At 42.3% G+C, this 18897-nt stretch overlaps 1 protein-coding gene across 4 annotated transcripts in view; it reads right to left on the bottom strand.

Annotated features, from left to right (window-relative positions):
- The window catches only part of gria2a (glutamate receptor, ionotropic, AMPA 2a), a 40686-nt gene extending 28442 nt beyond the window's left edge, over positions 1-12244 (bottom strand). For 2 of the 4 annotated variants that reach the window (XM_084390063.1, XM_084390065.1), the window contains exons 1-2: positions 11950-12242; positions 11583-11723 (exon numbers count right to left, since the gene is read on the bottom strand). In XM_084390063.1, the coding sequence (XP_084246189.1) occupies positions 11583-11723; positions 11950-12022 (214 nt within the window). In that variant the 5' untranslated portion in view covers positions 12023-12242. Of the gene's footprint in view, positions 1-11582; positions 11724-11949 lie in introns of all 4 variants that reach the window. The other 2 variants (XM_084390066.1, XM_084390064.1) reach the window with 2 other exon arrangements.
- Positions 12245-18897: the final 6653 nt, after the last annotated feature.

Here is an 18897-nt window from a genome sequence, read left to right as displayed (position 1 = left end):
CTGGCGGTCACATTAGTTGCATCACATGTTTGGGATTACAGCATGCTGAAGCAGCTTTTGTGGATAGTTCATGTTCTTATTGCGAGAACAAGACTATCGTGGTGTTGAGATCGAGACTCGCCTTCGTTCGCAAAGGTGGAGTCCCCATTACCACACCCCACCCTAAGGTGCCGTGTGGGATGGGTGATCAGAGGATCATAGTGATGGCTTCCCCGCCCGGTAACCAATCCCTTACCAGAGGTCACCCGCGCCAGACCTCTGGTAACTCCATGTCTCGATGCGGAGGTTCTAGGTGATCTACCTCAAAATGATCGTAGATACCATCACTTCTGCGAGAGAACCCTCTAAAAAAATGAGGTTTGCTTATGACCTGAAGTGGAACCTGTTCATTGAGTGGTGTTCTTCTCACTGAGAAGACCCAGAAGATGTTCGATCACTTCCGTGCTTTCATTCCTGCAAGATGGGTCGGAACGAGGGCTGTCTCCCTCCGCCCTCAAAATGTATGTTGCCTTTATATTAACGCACATCATGATGCAGTGGATCCAAATCCATGGGGAAGCACGACTTGATCATCAGGTTCCTGAGGGGAGCAAAGAGACTGCGCCTTGCGCCCCCTCTATACCTTCTCTTATCTCTCGTGCTACTGCACTCAGACACCTTCCCTTGAGTCTGCAGGCAGCTGAGTTAAAAATCCTGTTTTTAAAGAAACAGTTCTCCTGCTTGCTTCCTCTATCAAGAAGGTAGGGGACCTGCACGCATTTTCGGTCGAAGAATTGTGCCTGGAATTCGGGCTGGCCAACTCTCACGATATCCTGAGACCCCGGCCTGGATATGTGCCCAAGGTTCCTACCTCTCCCTTAAAACGGGACCAGGTTGTAAGCCTGCAAGCGCTGCCCTGTAGGAGACAGATCCAGCCCTGGCTTTTCTCTGTTCCTTCCGTTCCTTGCGGTTATAACAGGACAGAATGCAAAGCCTCAGGACCTCAGACCAGCTCTTGTCTGTTACAGAGACCAGCAGAAGGGAAGGCTGTTTCCAAGCAGAGGTTGGCCCACTGGATAGTGGTTGCCATCATCTTGGTGTGTTTACCCAAGGTGCACCGTGCCCACCTGGGTAGTGAGCCTCCAAAGAGAGAGTGTAGCTCCTTCCTGGGCGTTGATACAGGGTGCCTTGCTGACAGATGTTTTTAGAGCTGTGGGCTGGGCGACACCAGCACATTTGCTAGAAAAATAGCCTATGTGTCGAGCCAGTTGCTTTCCGTGGGCTCCCTTCACATGAAGCCAGTTTAACTGTAAGCCCGGTTCGAAGTGTCGGCTTGCTGCGCCATTCCGCTCCTATGGACTGGATATGTGCACCATTCTTGCTCCAGTAGAGTTCCTCTTTAGCCGAACCCTGTTGAGTTCCTCCACACCCTTCGGCATCGGAAGTGGCGGAGCATCCGAGGCCAGGCCTAACACTCGTATGCACTGGTGGAACCTGTGCTAGGCTGGGTCCATTTGTTGTGATCCCTACGGCGATCCCATAAGTGTATTCTTCCACGGCACGGCTCCCGGCGGCCAGCCTGTGTCTTCCCTTGGCAGAGCCTGCTCTGCCGTCACTGACCGATTGCATCTCCAGTGACATTCCATATGTTGTACTGCCCGGTAAATCTGCCCAGTCTATGTGTATCCTCCACATGTTACCTCCCTACGGCCAGGATGTGGCTTCCGCAGCGTATTCCTTTCCAACGAAAGGGCACACTTTCCCAGTGTTATCCAAGTCTGACTGATTGGGTCTTGCGGAACAGCAGTGACTTCCCTGCCCTAAGCCCTGCCCCATCTCCGCCTCAATAATGTGGGGGATCAGGAGGCTTTTGTCTAGGCACTGGAAGGTGGCAGCACTAGTGGCATTTTAATAGGGATCCCAATCAGTCGTAACGTCGACTACGTCGAATGTGAGCGACTGAAAGAGAACGTCTGGGTTACATATTTAACCCTTGTTCCCTAAAGGAGGGAACGGAGACGTAGTCCCGTCGCCACTGTTGCTGGAGCACTGCTGACTCCGGGCTCCGCTTGGCTCCTCAGCGAAAAACAAGTGGTGCGTGCATCCACTTCTGTATTTATACCCGCGCTGCGGGGCGGAGCGTGGATGCAAAGCTCGCACGCCAGTGTGTGCATTGGCTCATTTTATCAATACTCGAAGATGTCAAGCGTGATCCCTAAGCGTGATCCTAATCAGTCGTAAAGTCGACTATGTCTCCATTCCCTCCTTCAGGGAATGAGGGTTACATACGTAACCGAGACGTTTCCCTTTTCAGGCACAAAATTTATGGGAGGAGAGTATTTAAATGAATCACGCAAGGTGATTTACTAAGGTTTGCGCTTGTCAATGTACTTGGTGTTTGCGCCATTATTTACCGCCCAAAAAAAGCATGTCTTAAACCAGACACTACCTGGTAGATTGCATTGGTCATTATGGAAATGATCTGACTGCGTCTGTGTTCTTTAATTTGCGCGTCGTCAGTAGATCACACGCAGACCTTTCCATTCCCATCGATGCTGTTTTGGAATTGCGCTCTCACGCTAATTTTCCCTGTTTAGTAAATCTGCCCCTATGAGTCTTGATTTCTTTTATCAGATTAAATATCTCTCTCTCCCTCCTGTTGGGCCATTTTCCAGGTGATCCACTGATCCCCTTTTCTCCTCTGTGCCAAAGCATTCTCTGGCCATGCTGAAGATGATTGTTGACATACTATAAATGTTCCTACTAATACTGCCTCTAGAACTCTATCAAGGTGAGGGTGAGACAGATGCTGAGAGGTCTCCTGTGCATTCTATACAAATAAATGTCAATTGAATTGAATTGAAAGAAATTTCAATGAATCATTCATTTATCTGATTCATTCAACCCACTGCTTCATTCAGGAATGAAACACAACTACTGTGTTGCTCGGAGACTCATTTCAGCTTTGGCTTAGTTTGAAACTTTTCATTGGTGGAGGGAAAGTTGACAAAGCAATTGGCAATGTTGTGTTTACAATGTAAGTTATTCAATCCTAACTTGTTTATTGAACTGAAAAGCAATACCAGCACAGATGCTCCTATTGTACCCAGAACACCAACTTGCTTGAGTGATTTTGATTAAATGTAGTTATTTTTGCTGGAAATCTAATGATTTTTTTAATAACCATGTGGTACTGCCTATTTTAAGATAATTCGGATACTTTAAAAATTCAAATGACAATATCTTCTGACTCTTCTTTTTTTTCCCGAACTTGATGGATGCTAAACAAAAACACACGATTATTAATAACAAATTAACTGTGTTGTAAAACATGCCTGGGATGGCACATCAATTGAATTAGTATATACTGTATTAATGCGCCAAGTTGCAACATTACTCGACAACCAAGGACATGTACTTGTGTCACACCTCTTAATAGCAAGTGATATCATGTTTTTCACCCGCTACTTTCTTATCCTCTCACTTTTGAAAAGATTGATGGCCTCATTCATCTTCTGACATGCAATCCTCTTTAACCTTCAAAAACATGCTGTAATGATCAGGTTATCCTTGCAGGCACATACACATTAATGACATTAATGAAAGAGCCGTTTTCTCTGCAGAGTACCAAATCATCACGTCATATACACATTCCTCGTTCAAAAGTCGACTGTATTCTCCTGATTAACTAACCTCTTTAAATAAACCCCTGCTTTTCTTGACCCCCCCACCCACCCCCCACCCCCTCTTTTTGTTCCTCAAGGTGATTGCAGATTGTTGGATTGAAAGACTGTCAGTAAAGGAGAGAAAATGCTCAGTCACTCGTTTTTCATCCTGTCTTCAGCAATAAATCCTCCACACCCCCTTCTGGACGCGCTGATGTGAATATCTTTAATATAGCACACACACATACAACACACACCATCATCATGCTGCCTTCAACATGCTGGTGTGAAAGAGATAGTAGAAGTTACAGAGAGATCATTTTATAAATGCTGAGCATATTATATGTGTGCCACATACAGTGTCAGCAGAAACTGTTATTTTCATGTGTCACATATATACATACAGTTTACAGAAAGATTTACCGAATTCTTTCTGCTTTTTAAAGATTAAAAATGTTATTCTACTGAGAGCTAAAATTCCATGTTTCTCTTAAGCTTTATACATATAAGAGCAATTTAGTAGCGGGTAGGAAAAAAATATAATGTAAATTATGTAAAATGTATTTATAAATTATACATTTTTCACTGTATAATTTGGAACACGTGTATACATGTTCTGTCCATCTCTCTATTTAGGGGTTTGTGGCATCAAAAAGTTTTTAAAAACGCTGATTTAAAAAACTGAAAATGGAGCATCACTGGGAAAAAAATTATTCACTGGGAAAAATGTTAGAACGACTGGCTCAATGAAACACTATCATTCAAAAGTTTGGGGTCTGTAAGATTTTTGAAAGTCTCTTACGCTTAACAAGGAGGCATTTATTCGTTAAATTGTTTTCTATTTTAATATATTTAAACATTTTATTTATTCCTGTAATGGCAAAGCTGAATTTTCAGCATCATTACTCCAGTCTGCAGTGTCACATGATCCTTCAGAAATCATTATAATGTGCTGATTTGGTGACCTGGAAAAGTTTCTTATTATTATCAATATTGAAATAGTAATGCTGAAAAAAGTTGTGCCAACATTTTTGTGAAAAGTTGTTACAATTCTTTTCAGGATTCTTTGATGAATAGAAAGTTCAAAACAACAGCATTTATTCAAAATATAAATCTTAGTAACATTATGTTGTTATTTTTGATCAAATAAATGCATCCTTGCTGAATTAAAGTATTAATTTATTTCAAAAATAACATAAAATAAAAGAAGTTGTAATGACTGGCTGACTGTACGTTATGCCATTTATAACACAGCTATTTAACAAATAAATAAATAACAAATGCCCATAAATATTGATCTGAGTTGAATCTGTTCTATGTGACAAGAAATGATTGATAAGGATGATAGGTGAGACATGAAACAAGCATGTAAAAAATCAGTTGCCTGGTAAAATAATGCTGCGATTAACCAACCAGAATCAAGGAATCCATAGAGCTGTGTTACAATTGTTGGTGCGTCACAGTAAAGGGTTGTTGTTGTATATAGGGTGATAGGATGTCATATCTGGCGGCAAGCTTGAGGCATTGTATGATCAGTGTTAACATTAATGTTATTCAATCTGACTACTGAAAAAAAAGCTTCTGTGTTCCAGGAACATAAACTCTAACATCATCAAGGAATATGCGTAAGCAAATAGGACTATCCGAAAACAAACATGCCTTTGAAAGTGTTTGAACAGAATAACAGTGACTGTTGCACACTGAAGAATAAACAACATGTAACAGCAACAACAATGCTGAAACCTTTCTAGGGCACATATCTGTCAATAGAAGATGGGTCTCCGATGAGTCACTTCAACCACCTCAAGGCTACAAACAAGCGATAACAGAGTGCATGTTACACCATAAATGTGTTTTTCGCTATGGTAGACCATAAACTGTATAAACAATTGGCTCTTCTGGCAGTGTGTTTCTTATCATATGCTTATATATTTCAGAGAAAACTCTGCTCAGTGCCATCTATATATATCTGCATGTGGGTGAATGTGCTTGGGTGACAACTAACAGCAAAGGAAATCCCTTGTGTGTGTTAAATGTACAACATTATAGGTCTAAGCATGTTTGAATATAGCATGACTAAATACTAGGCCTATTCATCTTCCAGATGCACTGAATACAGATTTTCTAATATTTGCAGTCCCAAATCAGTAAACACATCCCTCTATATCCCACACCCCTTCTCACGATAAAATGCCTAAGCAATTTCCATAATGTTATGTATGCATACCCTGGCCTGAAGTATCATTGAGTTTTTGTGTGTGTGATGTGTGTATGTGTGGGAAGGGTGTGTGGGAGTGGGCAGGCCGCTCACATGAATCAGCGGCTGTTCAGGCCGCTGAGACAGACTTGTCGCAGTGAAGCTCACATTGTGAAGCATCAGTGTTTGACATCAAAAGGAGCCATGCCCACCAAGAGAAAACTCATTCAGGTTATTGGATTGGGTGAAAAATACACTAAAGAGGCCAAACCAAGTGTCTCCACGGCCAATTCAGATTTGCTCGATTCTGTCTTCAGAGAGACAGAGTCAAGCTACGTGTTTGACGTGTAAAATTTTCATTGCATAGATTTCTATTTAGTAATGATGTCTTACAATATGCAATCGTTAATGTATCTATACAATATTAATCATTTATCAAAAGCCTGTTTGATAGATTCCAGAGCAGGGATGAGAGGTCTGCCTAATTTCTGCGAAACGGGTTGTTTCAAAAACGTGGTTAAAAAAATGATTAAATTATTCATTAGCGTGATGACGTAAATACATCACAGCAGGGTTTTTGACATTCTGACGTGACATTTAAATGCTCTAAACGTATTTCTTTTTAAACGTATTGCTGTTTGTTTCAATAAGTTGCTTGTTTTCTTTCCCAGTTCAGTCTGTTGCAGCCATGATTCAACTCATAAAAACATAAAGGAATTTATATACATTTAAATAAATATAGCATTTACATTAAACTACTATTAATCTCCAAGATGTTTAATTGTAACATTTCTGCAATGTCCCCTCAGTTGTTTCAATCTAAATGACTTTGGTATCATCAGCTCACACATCGGTTCTCGGCTCATTATGAATCTGACATGTTGGATAGAGACAGTTCTTAGTTCAGTGAATCAGTTTTGTTACGTGTGTTCGACTTAAAGCGGCGCTATGCAAACCGTTCGGTCTGCGCATCGTCGCTTCAAGTCGAACACACCTATTGACTCGGAACCGCTCTGGGGTGCGTTTCCCAAAAGCATCGTTAGCCAACTATGTTTGCAAGTTCCGTCGTTATCAGCGTAGTTCAACAAGTCTGTGTTTCCCGAAACGAACATTCGCAAATTGTGTGGTAGGAAGGACAGCTCTCGACCTGTGGTTAGAAGAATAGTTTCTTGTTTTTATTACATGTGGACTTAATAAATCCTTATCTTGAGCCAAATAAGCAAGCTGACATTCAGTACAATCAGTATCTTTTATTTAGAAGACATACCGTCCTTTACGTCTTTTAGTTTGTCAATAGATTTAAAGCACCATTTTTAAAGAGTGCGCATGTGGAACGTGCTCTACTACATAAGAATGAGCCTATGATTGAATCTGGAAATAAAGCAAATAACTGAGAAAAATATGAGATAGTCCTCAGATGACATGTCCGTAATTTATAGCAAAACATCTAGCATTAATTCTCAAAGATCTCAAACAGATTCATTAAAAGCACTTATTACTCCGCCACCTGTGTGACATCATTAACCAATGTGGTTGAACGACCAATTTGCGACAAAACGGTTTCGGGAAACAGTCGTAACTAGCTAGTTGATTTCTTCAACGATGCATCGTACTATGGTACTGAAGCAGCGAGTTACGTCATTGTACAGGAAACGCACTCCTGACCAATTCAGTTCAATTTATGAATAAGGGTGTGTTCACACTTGGCATGTTTGGTTCTATTAAAATGAACCCTGGTGTGATTGCTCTGTTAGTGTGGTTCATTTGAATAAGTGTGAACGCTGCCATCCGAACCCTGGTGAGCACCAAACAAGCGGACCAGGACTGCTGAAAAGATGGGTCTCGCTGTCATCCGAACCCTGGTGAGCACCAAACAAGCGGACCAGGACCGCTGAAAAGATGGATCTCGCTGTCATCCGAACCCTGGTGAGCACCAAACAAGCGGACCAGGACTGCTGAAAAGATGGATCTCGCTGTCATCCGAACCCTGGTGAGCACCAAACAAGCGGACCAGGACCGCTGAAAAGATGGATCTCGCTGTCATCCGAACCCTGGTGAGCACCAAACAAGTGGACCAGGACCGCTGAAAAGATGGGTCTCGCTGTCATCCGAACCCTGGTGAGCACCAAACAAGCGGACCAGGACCGCTGAAAAGATGGATCTCGCTGTCATCCGAACCCTGGTGAGCACCAAACAAGCGGACCAGGACCGCTGAAAAGATGGATCTCGCTGTCATCCGAACCCTGGTGAGCACCAAACAAGCGGACCAGGACTGCTGAAAAGATGGATCTCGCTGTCATCCGAACCCTGGTGAGCACCAAACAAGCGGACCAGGACCGCTGAAAAGATGGATCTCGCTGTCATCCGAACCCTGGTGAGCACCAAACAAGCGGACCAGGACCGCTGAAAAGATGGATCTCGCTGTCATCCGAACCCTGGTGAGCACCAAACAAGTGGACCAGGACCGCTGAAAAGATGGGTCTCGCTGCCATCCAAACCCTGGTGAGCACCAAACAAGCGGACCAGGACCACTGAAAAGATGGATCTCGCTGTCATCCGAACCCTGGTGAGCACCAAACAAGCGGACCAGGACCACTGAAAAGATGGATCTCGCTGTCATCCGAACCCTGGTGAGCACCAAACAAGTGGACCAGGACCGCTGAAAAGATGGGTCTCGCTGCCATCCGAACCCTGGTGAGCACCAAAAAAGTGGACCAGGACCGCTGAAAAGATGGGTCTCGCTGCCATCCGAACCCTGGTGAGCACCAAACAAGCGGACCAGGACTGCTGAAAAGATGGGTCTCGCTGCCATCCGAGCCCTGGTGAGCACCAAACAAGCAGACCAGGACCGCTGAAAAGATGGGTCTCGCTGCCATCCAAACCCTGGTGAGCACCAAAAAAGTGGACCAGGACCTCTGAAAAGATGGGTCTCGCTGCCATCCGAGCCCTGGTGAGCACCAAACAAGCAGACCAGGACTGCTGAAAAGATGGGTCTCGCTGCCATCCGAGCCCTGGTGAGCACCAAAAAAGTGGACCAGGACCGCTGAAAAGATGGATCTCGCTGTCATCCGAGCCCTGGTGAGCACCAAACAAGCAGACCAGGACTGCTGAAAAGATGGATCTCGCTGTCATCCGAGCCCTGGTGAGCACCAAACAAGCGGACCAGGACCACTGAAAAGATGGGTCTCGCTGCCATCCGAGCCCTGGTGAGCACCAAAAAAGCGGACCAGGACCGCTGAAAAGATGGGTCTCGCTGCCATCCGAACCCTGGTGAGCACCAAACAAGCGGACCAGGACCACTGAAAAGATGGGTCTCGCTGCCATCCGAGCCCTGGTGAGCACCAAAAAAGTGGACCAGGACCGCTGAAAAGATGGGTCTCGCTGTCATCCGAACCCTGGTGAGCACCAAACAAGCGGACCAGGACCTCTGAAAAGATGGGTCTCGCTGCCATCCGAGCCCTGGTGAGCACCAAACAAGCGGACCAGGACCGCTGAAAAGATGGGTCTCGCTGTCATCCGAACCCTGGTGAGCACCAAACAAGCGGACCAGGACCGCTGAAAAGATGGATCTCGCTGTCATCCGAACCCTGGTGAGCACCAAACAAGTGGACCAGGACCTCTGAAAAGATGGGTCTTGCTGCCATCCGAGCCCTGGTGAGCACCAAACAAGCAGACCAGGACTGCTGAAAAGATGGGTCTTGCTGCCATCCGAGCCCTGGTGAGCACCAAAAAAGTGGACCAGGACCGCTTAAAAGATGGGTCTCACTTCCAAACGGACTCTGGTCCGGTTCGAATGAAATATGAACGCAACATGGACCAAAGGCATGTAAACAAACCAAAAATGGGACATGATGTCACAAGATGCAACCCTAAAAAGGACAGAATGCTGAAGCATACCTGTTTTTTCTCGTCATTGTCGCAATGTTGCCTATCACATTTCGGTACGGGCAGAACCACGTCTCATCGCAGCAGATCGTTTTTGTGTGCGAGTCTGACAGAGGGTTTTCTTGCCTCTGTTTTGACTCCTTTACACATTTTATAAGCTCTTCACGAGTTCTCAGCTGGTCAAAATGAAGAGTAGCGTCGTCAGTTCTGGAAGGTCACGTTAGTCAACTCGCATCAGCTGACTCAGTCTCAACTGATCAACATCTACCTATAGGAATACGACATCTATCATTGTATACATATATAAGCTTGTCAGTATTATCAACAGCTATCGCATTTCTCAGGAGCTAATTACCCTCCTCCATCCCCAGCTCCTCCTCTCATCAGTCAGGATTTGGCATTCTGATTCCCCCTGAATCAGACTAAAATTCTCTAATTATGTTGTACATTAAAATTAATTAATGATATCTGCAATTCATTCATGTTGGTTCTGTTCTGTTTACCCTAAGGAGAGTTATTGCTGCACTCCCTGCTCTTATCCATGCTAGGCTGCATGGATGCACAGGGAGTTCTTGCCCAGAACAGAATCATACCGCCAATCATAACTGTATGCTAATTGTCAATCGTATTTGACGATAGTGGTCCTGACAGAAATAGCATCATATGCAGGCTACGCACACACAATGAGCACATTTAGACAATCACACATCATTGTTTAAGATGTTCAGTAAGTTCTGTCGCTAAATATACGTAATAAAAGCAAACAAACAGGTTGTGAACATATCCTATGCCTTAAGGTTCTGTATCTTTAGGTTCAATGTTAAATTGGCAATGTGAACGCGAAGCGGACCAGGACTAAATGTTGTTGTTTTTTTGGTCCGGACCAAACAAACCAAGCAAACCGAACTACAAGTGTGAGCACCCTAAATCGTTCAGGCTGGATTTGTGAATCCATTGAACAGAACCACTCAAACCAGTCTGGATGTGATGTAAGACCAACAATTTTAAAGAATCTATGTGACACAAACTCAAATGCACTAATAATTAATCGCATTTTCGAATTGGGTTAGCATTTCATCATTCAGTAGCCTACTGGTCTTCATGCCTCAGATGTAGCCTAAGAAGATGCGTGGGGGAGGGACGCACGCGCAAGGTCCTCATGCCTTGCAAACGTCTGTCAAAAACCCTTTCATTATACATAGACTATTGCAAAATTAAAATCTAGAAATTGTACCGTAAAACATTCAACACCACATGACACAAATACGTTTCGAAGGAGGCAACCTGCTGTTTCATTTGCCATCGAATTATGCAGATGATGGTAAAACGGGGCCATCTCCTCTCTGTTACTGTGGAAACCATCATCATGCTGCTCCCGCGGATGGTAATTATTATCACCCCCCCACCCAAAAAAAAAACCTGGTTTATATAACGACCATTCCCAACGCATAGTTTACACAACCAGACAGCAAGAAACAAAATGTGCCACAGTTCAGACTCATTAGAAGCTAAAGTGCTTGAATAATAAACTGAGTGACTGCCAACATCCAGCCCCCGGTCCTTTCATGGGTTGCGTAAAGGAATAAATAACACACCAGCGTTAATAATAGAACACATGTATGCAGGCGATAGCTATCTTGTGTTAACTAAAATAGGAATAACACATAGATCCTGCCATACAGGCTCCTATAATATTTAATATGGCATGAATGCAGGATGAATTAATAAAATAGGGAGGGAAACTGGCTATGATCACACCTGTGCATGGACAGGCTAATTTATAACAGCATCTAGATTAGTAGGCTATATATGGGGAATTAATTAGTTCAAGCGGTAAAAACTCCATGTTGACTTACAGCAATTTGTGATGGCGAAGCTGTTAGCCACCTCCAGGTTATCAATGTGAGGAGTGAGGCGGAATTCGGCCGTGCCGAACTGAACCATTCCGATCCGAAATGCGCTGTACTCTTGATCTGCTCCTCTGGGGAACAGGCCGCCTGAGAAATTAATACATTAAAAATTATTCAGAATTATATCGTAAGAAGAATCACGACACTGTCTCAAATTCCCAAAACAGACAGATTATATCGTTTTATCATGAAATTCGCACATGGTAGGCTACCCAAGTAAAGAGGACGTTTATATGTCATTTCTGTTATCAGAATTATTTGTATGATTTGATGAGCATGATCTAAAAGGCGTAGACAGGTGGAGTGCGCTCACCGATTTGGACGCTCGGAGATCCGCCGAGCGCCAGTCCCCATAACGCGGGGAAAAGGAGACCCGACAAAATCATCGTCTTCTGCTTATCCACGCGACCACATCCACCAAACGCGCACTGTTCACAAAACAGCGGGAACAATATAGAGTCGACACATGTTAAAATAAACCACAGTTAAAGCGCAGAGGCTCTGGTTATTCCGCTGTGCTGGTGAGGGAAAGAGCGGGCGCGATGATGCGGGAGTCTTCCTCTCCTCCTTTGCGGCTCCGTCTCTGAGACTCGTTTCAACTCAGTGGACACGGTAAGAATACTGATGAAGACGAAAAGAGCCGAGCGGAGCCGAAGCTGCTCTCATTTTGAACGTGCGCGCAGCAGAGAGAGGCGCGCGCTCGTTCTTGGACATCGGCTCAGCTGCTTCAGGAAATAGGATTTTTTTTTATTTGTTTAATTATATGTCTCGTGATTTCTTATTGTTATGAATTTATTGAATTAGAAAAGGCTTAATATGTGTCCACTATGAGGCAGAATGGTGACAGATGTTCCCCTGCAATCCAATAGGCTTGGGCTCCACCATCTTCTGTAATACAATGAACCGCTTAACCACCTTCACCCAGACTAATCAATAACTGACATACTCCCATTACACATATTACCATGAGCTCTTCAAACTTTTCCAGACCAATGACCTCTTGGTGGAGAGAGATGGAATCAGGAGCCCTGTATAAAATTGTTTGCAGTACAGTTTAATATATTAATGTAATTTACAGTTTATTATGGTGCTGCTTACATTAAAAAGCCATTAAAATAATCATTAACCTAATGATTCACATACTTAAACATCAGCGACAACATTTAGTTGAATGTTACTTTTTTTTACTGTAGCTTTGGTTGATGTTATCTTAATATGTACTTCATAAAATTGTTGAGGGCTTTTGACCTTGTGGTCACAGAAATGGGTCAGTACATAGAATCTGAGCAAATCTCCATTGTGCTTGTGAGCCTTTTTGTATGTATAAGGAACATTCTAACAAAAAGGAACTGATTTATAAAATAACGATGAACACATCAAGATGAAACAAGTGTAAATATCTTTAAAAATACAGCACATAATTGACAAACTCTGAACCCTTGATCAATTATAATATTTAAAAGAGTTAGTTCACCCAAAATTGAAAATTCTGTCATTATTTACTCATGTCGTTCCAAACCCGTAAGACCTTTGTTCATCTTCGGATCACAAATTAAGATATTTTTGATGAAATCCGAGAGCTATCCCCCCATCGACGGCAATGTTATTACCACTTTCAAGGCCCAGAGAGGTAATAAAGACATTGTTAAAATAGTCCATGTGACTACAGTAGTTAAACCTTAATGTTGTGAAAAACAAAAATAATGACTTTATTCAACAATTTCTTCTCTTCTGTGTCAGATCTCTGACGCTGTTCACGTGAGCACCACGACACATGCATGTGACGCTTATTGAGCCGGCGTTCTGACGTAACCCAGAAGCAATGCACTGTGTTTACAACGTGAACAGCGTCAGAGACTGACAGGGAAGAGAAGAAATTGTAGAATAAAGTCATTATTTTTGTGTGTTTTTGCACACAAAAAGTATTCTCGTCGCTTCATAACATTAAAGGGATAGTTCACTTTGAAATTAATTTTTGATATGTTTTAGCTTACCTCAAGGGCATCCAAGATGTAGGTGTCTTTGTTTCCGCAGTAGTTTCAATTTTGATATTTTTAGGTCAAACCGTTCTTGACTGTCAGTCATATAATGCAGGTCGATGGTCACTGTCTCAAAACACAAGCACAGAGTCCAAATTAAAACAATTCCCCATCGTCCAAATGAAACAATTCCCCATCATAAGTACACATTGATGGCCTAAGACACGAAACGAGCGGTTTGTGTGAGAAAACGAACAGTATTTATATCGTTGTTATCTCTTGAAAACAGCACACGTCCAAATGATCTGACGGCGCGGGCGGGTATAGACATATACATAGATGTCGCCTTGGCTACGGTTTCGTTCCAATGAACTGCAGTAGCGAAGGCGACATCTAGAGTATACATCTATACCCGCCAGCAGGCGGGTATAGATATATACACTAGATGTCGCTTGGCTACGGTTTCGTTTCAATGAACAGTAGCCAAGGCGACATCTATGTATATATCTGTATATATCTATACCCGCCTGCACCGTCAGATCATTTGGACGTGTGCTGTTTTCAAGAGATAACAACAATATAAATACTGTTCGTTTTCTCACACAAACCGCTCGTTTCGTGTCTTAGGCCATCAATGTGTACTTATGATGGGGAATTGTTTCATTTGGACGATGGGGAATTGTTTTAATTTGGACTCTGTGCTTGTGTTTTGAGACAGTGACCATAGACCTGCATTATATGACTGACAGACAAGAACGGTTTGACCTAAAAATATCAAAATTGAAACTACTGCGGAAACAAAGACATCTACATCTTGGATGCCCTTGAGGTAAGCTAAAACATATAAAAAATTAATTTCAAAGTGAACTATCCCTTTAAGGTTGAACCACTGTAGTCACATGGACTATTTTAACAATGTCTTTACTACCTTTCTGGGCCTTGAAAGTGGTAATAACGTTGCAGTCTTTTTTGGGGTATCATCAGCATTAAACAGCATATAAATCAAAAATGCCTAATGTTACTGACTGAAATGTCGACCCAGGACGAGGTCTGTGCAAGCTTTGGGGGTGTTGATGGACTCGATCTACTCCATCTATGTTTTGATCATCGTTCTGAAATTTATCCAGAAAAAATTCGATTTTCTCAGTTTGCTCACAAAAAATCTTTTTATTATGTAACACCCATTCAAGTGCTGATAAAACACTTTTGACTTTTGCATGTTCAGATATTCATGCAAAAATATTCTGGGGGCCATGAACATTTTGTTAAAATTATCAAAAATGCTGCCATGGCTGGCAATTAAAAACAAAAAAAAATGCTGGCGAGGAAAGTTAACATATCACAAGGATGTGCATAGACTAGAGTTTAAGCCAAACAGTATATAAATTGACTTCAACAAAACATCAAACAAAACAAGATTAGGTTTAGATATTGAAGAAGTCTTTAGGTGCCCTAATGAATTGTGTTGTTTTAACAGCAATTGTCCAATACTGCCATATGGCTATTCAAAATCTGCTTGCAGCACAGTAGTTCCCAGCACAACCAGCAGAGAGCATTGAAGTGCTGTGGAAGCCTGATCCAACAAATGCTGAATCTTCTAGTACAGGGGTGTCCAATCTTGCCCAATTTCCTCCAGAGTTTAGCTCCAACCTGTCCCAACACATTTGCCTGGAAGTTTCTAAGACTGTGTCCGAAATCGCTCCTATACCCTTATATAGTCCATTTGTCTACATTATCAAGTGCACTCATTCAGTCTCGTAATGCACCTTAAATCAGCGGTGTCCAATCCTGCTCCTTATGTCCTAATTCTTATGTCCATCGTATGCACACTTCAGAATCTTTCCGGAAGAAGTAGGTCATACGGGTTCTTTTTACCTACTCTTTTATGAATACTGTGAATTGTACATACTTCTTTTGTCACATACTGTTTTTTGCCTACTGGACGAATGCAGACACTTTCAGGCAGGTGTGTTGAAGCAGTTTGGGGTTAAACTCTGCAGGACGGCAGCCCTCCAGGAGCAGGATTTGGACACCCCTGCTACATATTCCAAACTTGTAATTCTTTTAAGACACCATTATTTTAAGCCCTCATATAAAAAAGTGCTTTACTTCAAGTTCATTCTATTAAGTATACCTATGTAAAGTTCAAGTATTCTTTACTTAGATCAATGTAGTAGTATACTTGTAAGTGTACTATTTCAGTACTTCTTGGGACTAAATTGGGCCACTTTTTAGAATAGCACGTAAAACTATGTGGGAAAAAGTTATTAATTGGCTGCTCAATCAAAAGAATAAACACAGTTACAAGCAAAGTATACTTAGAATATTTAATTATACTTTTTAAAATATCACAATCAAGTACATAAGATTGACTTTTCTGTCAGTATAAGTCAAGTATGCTTTTAAGAATATTTGAGAAGTAATAAAGAGTAGACTGGAAGTATACTATTAGCACACTTGAATAAACTTATTTTTTTTGTAATGGTATAGGCATATAGGCTGCAATGTGCATGACTTATACATAGCCTATGAGTTCTATGAGAACTAACTATAATGTCAAAGTTAATTTTATTATATAAGAGATGAATACAATAATATGCAAATTCTGTAGAGGTTTGATCATTTTAAATGTGCATTGTGCATGTATGGGTTTGACTAGCTTTCTCACACCATTCCAGTGAATTAAGTGTTAAACATTTGAGGGACTAAGGAATATTCTAAGAATATGCAGCCAGATAAAGCAGCAAATTTGCTGAGGAAGTGATTTCCTTAGATGAATCAAATCATTTTGCAGACATTTTTGCATCAGTCATACAGATTCCAGCCAATTGTATGATTAACTGTGATACTCAGTTTCCCTAATTTCCCCATGTTTGCATGGATATGTAGGACTGGGCTTCATTATTACAAATGTCTTAATTTAGGAAAAACACATCTACATCTGAGTAGGTCAGCCAGCAGCCATATCACCCTGTAGCCCAAGACTGGTTGTCCAATGAAGCTAAGCAGGGCTGAGCCTGGTTAGTACCTGGATGGGAGACCTCCGAGGAAAACTAGGTTGCTGCTGGAAGAGGTGTTAGTGAGCAGGGGGTGCTTACTCTGTGGTCTGTGTGGGTCCCCTAATGCCCCAGTATAGAGGCGGGGACGCTATACTGTCAAAAAGCACCGCCCTTCGAATGAGACGTAAAAAATCCCAGGATGTTCTTCGAAAGAGTAGGGATTTAACCCTGGCATCCTGGCCAAATGTGCCCATTGGCCTCTGTCCATCATGGCCTCCTCATATATCCCCATATATACTGATTGGCTTCATCACTCTGTCTCCTCTCCACCAATAAGCTGGTGTGGTGGGCGTTCTGGCGCACTATGGCTGCCGTCGCGTCATCCAGGTGGATCATACAACAAATGCAAGAGCGTCAATGGCTGATTTCTTATGTATTTAAAGCTTGTATAGCTTTATGAACATAACTATTCCAATAGCTGGCCTTTCTGCACATTGGGAGTCTATACCTGCGGGCAGAAGGAAGGGAGATAAAATACTGATAAAGTGGAGGGTCTGGATCATTTAAAATTTGATGTGCCTTCCTGAAATGAAATGACACAGGCCAATAAATTTTCTAGCTTAAAGCGGGGCTCAGTCTATGGGCTCAGTAACTTCGGGATTTCTTCGCTGTATTCTCGCTTTTTGCTCGCAGGTTTCTCTCTAGAGCTCCCCCCACAGCTTCGGAATAGATATTTGACAACACTGTTGTAAAAACTCGTTGGTGATTCTCAGACACCAGAGGCTAGCAGATCAACGACATCAAAGCAGATGGGACATTCTTTAAAACGTCTTCTTCATTCGGGTTCGAACAGCGTGAGGGAGCGCAATAATGACAGCATTTTAGCAGATTTCTTTTGGCCGTAAAGCAATTGTTTACATCGCGAGACCTGATATCACGCGATACTTCCTGACGCGGCGGCCAGCGGCCCGCCGCCCCAAAGTTGCAAGTGCGTATTTTCCGCTCACGGGCACCAGGGGGGTGCGAAACGACCACCATTCAACCCGAAATAAGTAATATAACCATTCCAATGACTCCGAAGCTGTTCAGTTAAGGTAAAAAAAGTTACTTAGTTCACCTTTAATTGGTTATCTTTAAGAGTGTGTTCTTATTGGTAGCTGTTTTGAAAGAAACAAATGGCACCATACTTAAGAACTGGCTTGATAATACTTTGATACAGAAGAAGAAGAAGACTAGGCTGAACAGACAGATGTTTTAGTTTACGGATAACTGTAAGTCTCTGTTGACAGCACTTGTAAATACCTAGTGTTGAGATGTTTATCCAATGTAATGTCAAGATATCTGGAATGCTCCGCCCTTTCAACCATCTCTCTGTTAATGATAATACTGGAAGGATTAGTTCCTTAGTCTTTGAAATATTATCATCACACCATGCACTAAAATATGCTATGGGGTGTTGATAGTCCAAAAAAAGAATCATATTAAGTTCTTATTAAGCAGTGCAAGAATGGCTGTATCATCTGCATATTTAAAGTAATGAGTAGCGGCAAGTAGACTCTGACAGTCATTTGTATGGAGAATATAAAGAAATGGGCTTCGTACACGCCCCTGAGGGGCACCAGTGTTGAGAACAATGGTGGATGATAATGCATTGTCCACCTTTCCCACTTGTGGTCTATTAGAAAGGAAAGAATAAATCCAATGTATTAGAGGATGGAGCTTGCAGACACTGTAATTCCTTGATTACCCGGTGACACTGAATTGAATTAAAGGCGGAGCTACAGTAAAGTCAATGAGAAGAAGTCTGGGATAATTTCCAGGGATATCTTGGTGTTGAAGTAGACAGTGCAAGAGACAAGCCACTGCATCCTCATTTTCTCAAAGCATTTTCATTATGATAGAGATTAATGATACAGGCCTGTGGTGATTTAACTCTTGATAGGATGAGTTTTTGTGGGGGACAGGAATAACAACTGATGTTTTCTATTTGACCGGAAGTGGAGTGCAGATTGATCGAAGGAAAAGAAAATGAAGAATGGGGGTTAATATGAAGTCAAAGAACTCAACATATGTATTTATCACAACCAAAAGTGCTGCACAATGCATTTAGTAAGTCTGCATTAGACACACACACACACACACACACACAAAAACAGAAAATAATGGAGAGATTTTCATGCATAGAGATTTATAGGTTAATAGTTTAACTAATAGCAACACATAATCTTGAAAAATAATGGTGAAATTAATGTTATTGTAATGAAGTCCACTGAAGGCAAGTTT

Source organism: Rutilus rutilus (genome assembly GCF_951802725.1).
Source record: "Rutilus rutilus genome assembly, chromosome: 2".
NCBI lineage: Eukaryota > Metazoa > Chordata > Actinopteri > Cypriniformes > Leuciscidae > Rutilus > Rutilus rutilus.
The sequence above is the reverse complement of the archived record's forward strand: the minus strand, read 5'-3'. Positions and strand labels throughout refer to the sequence as shown.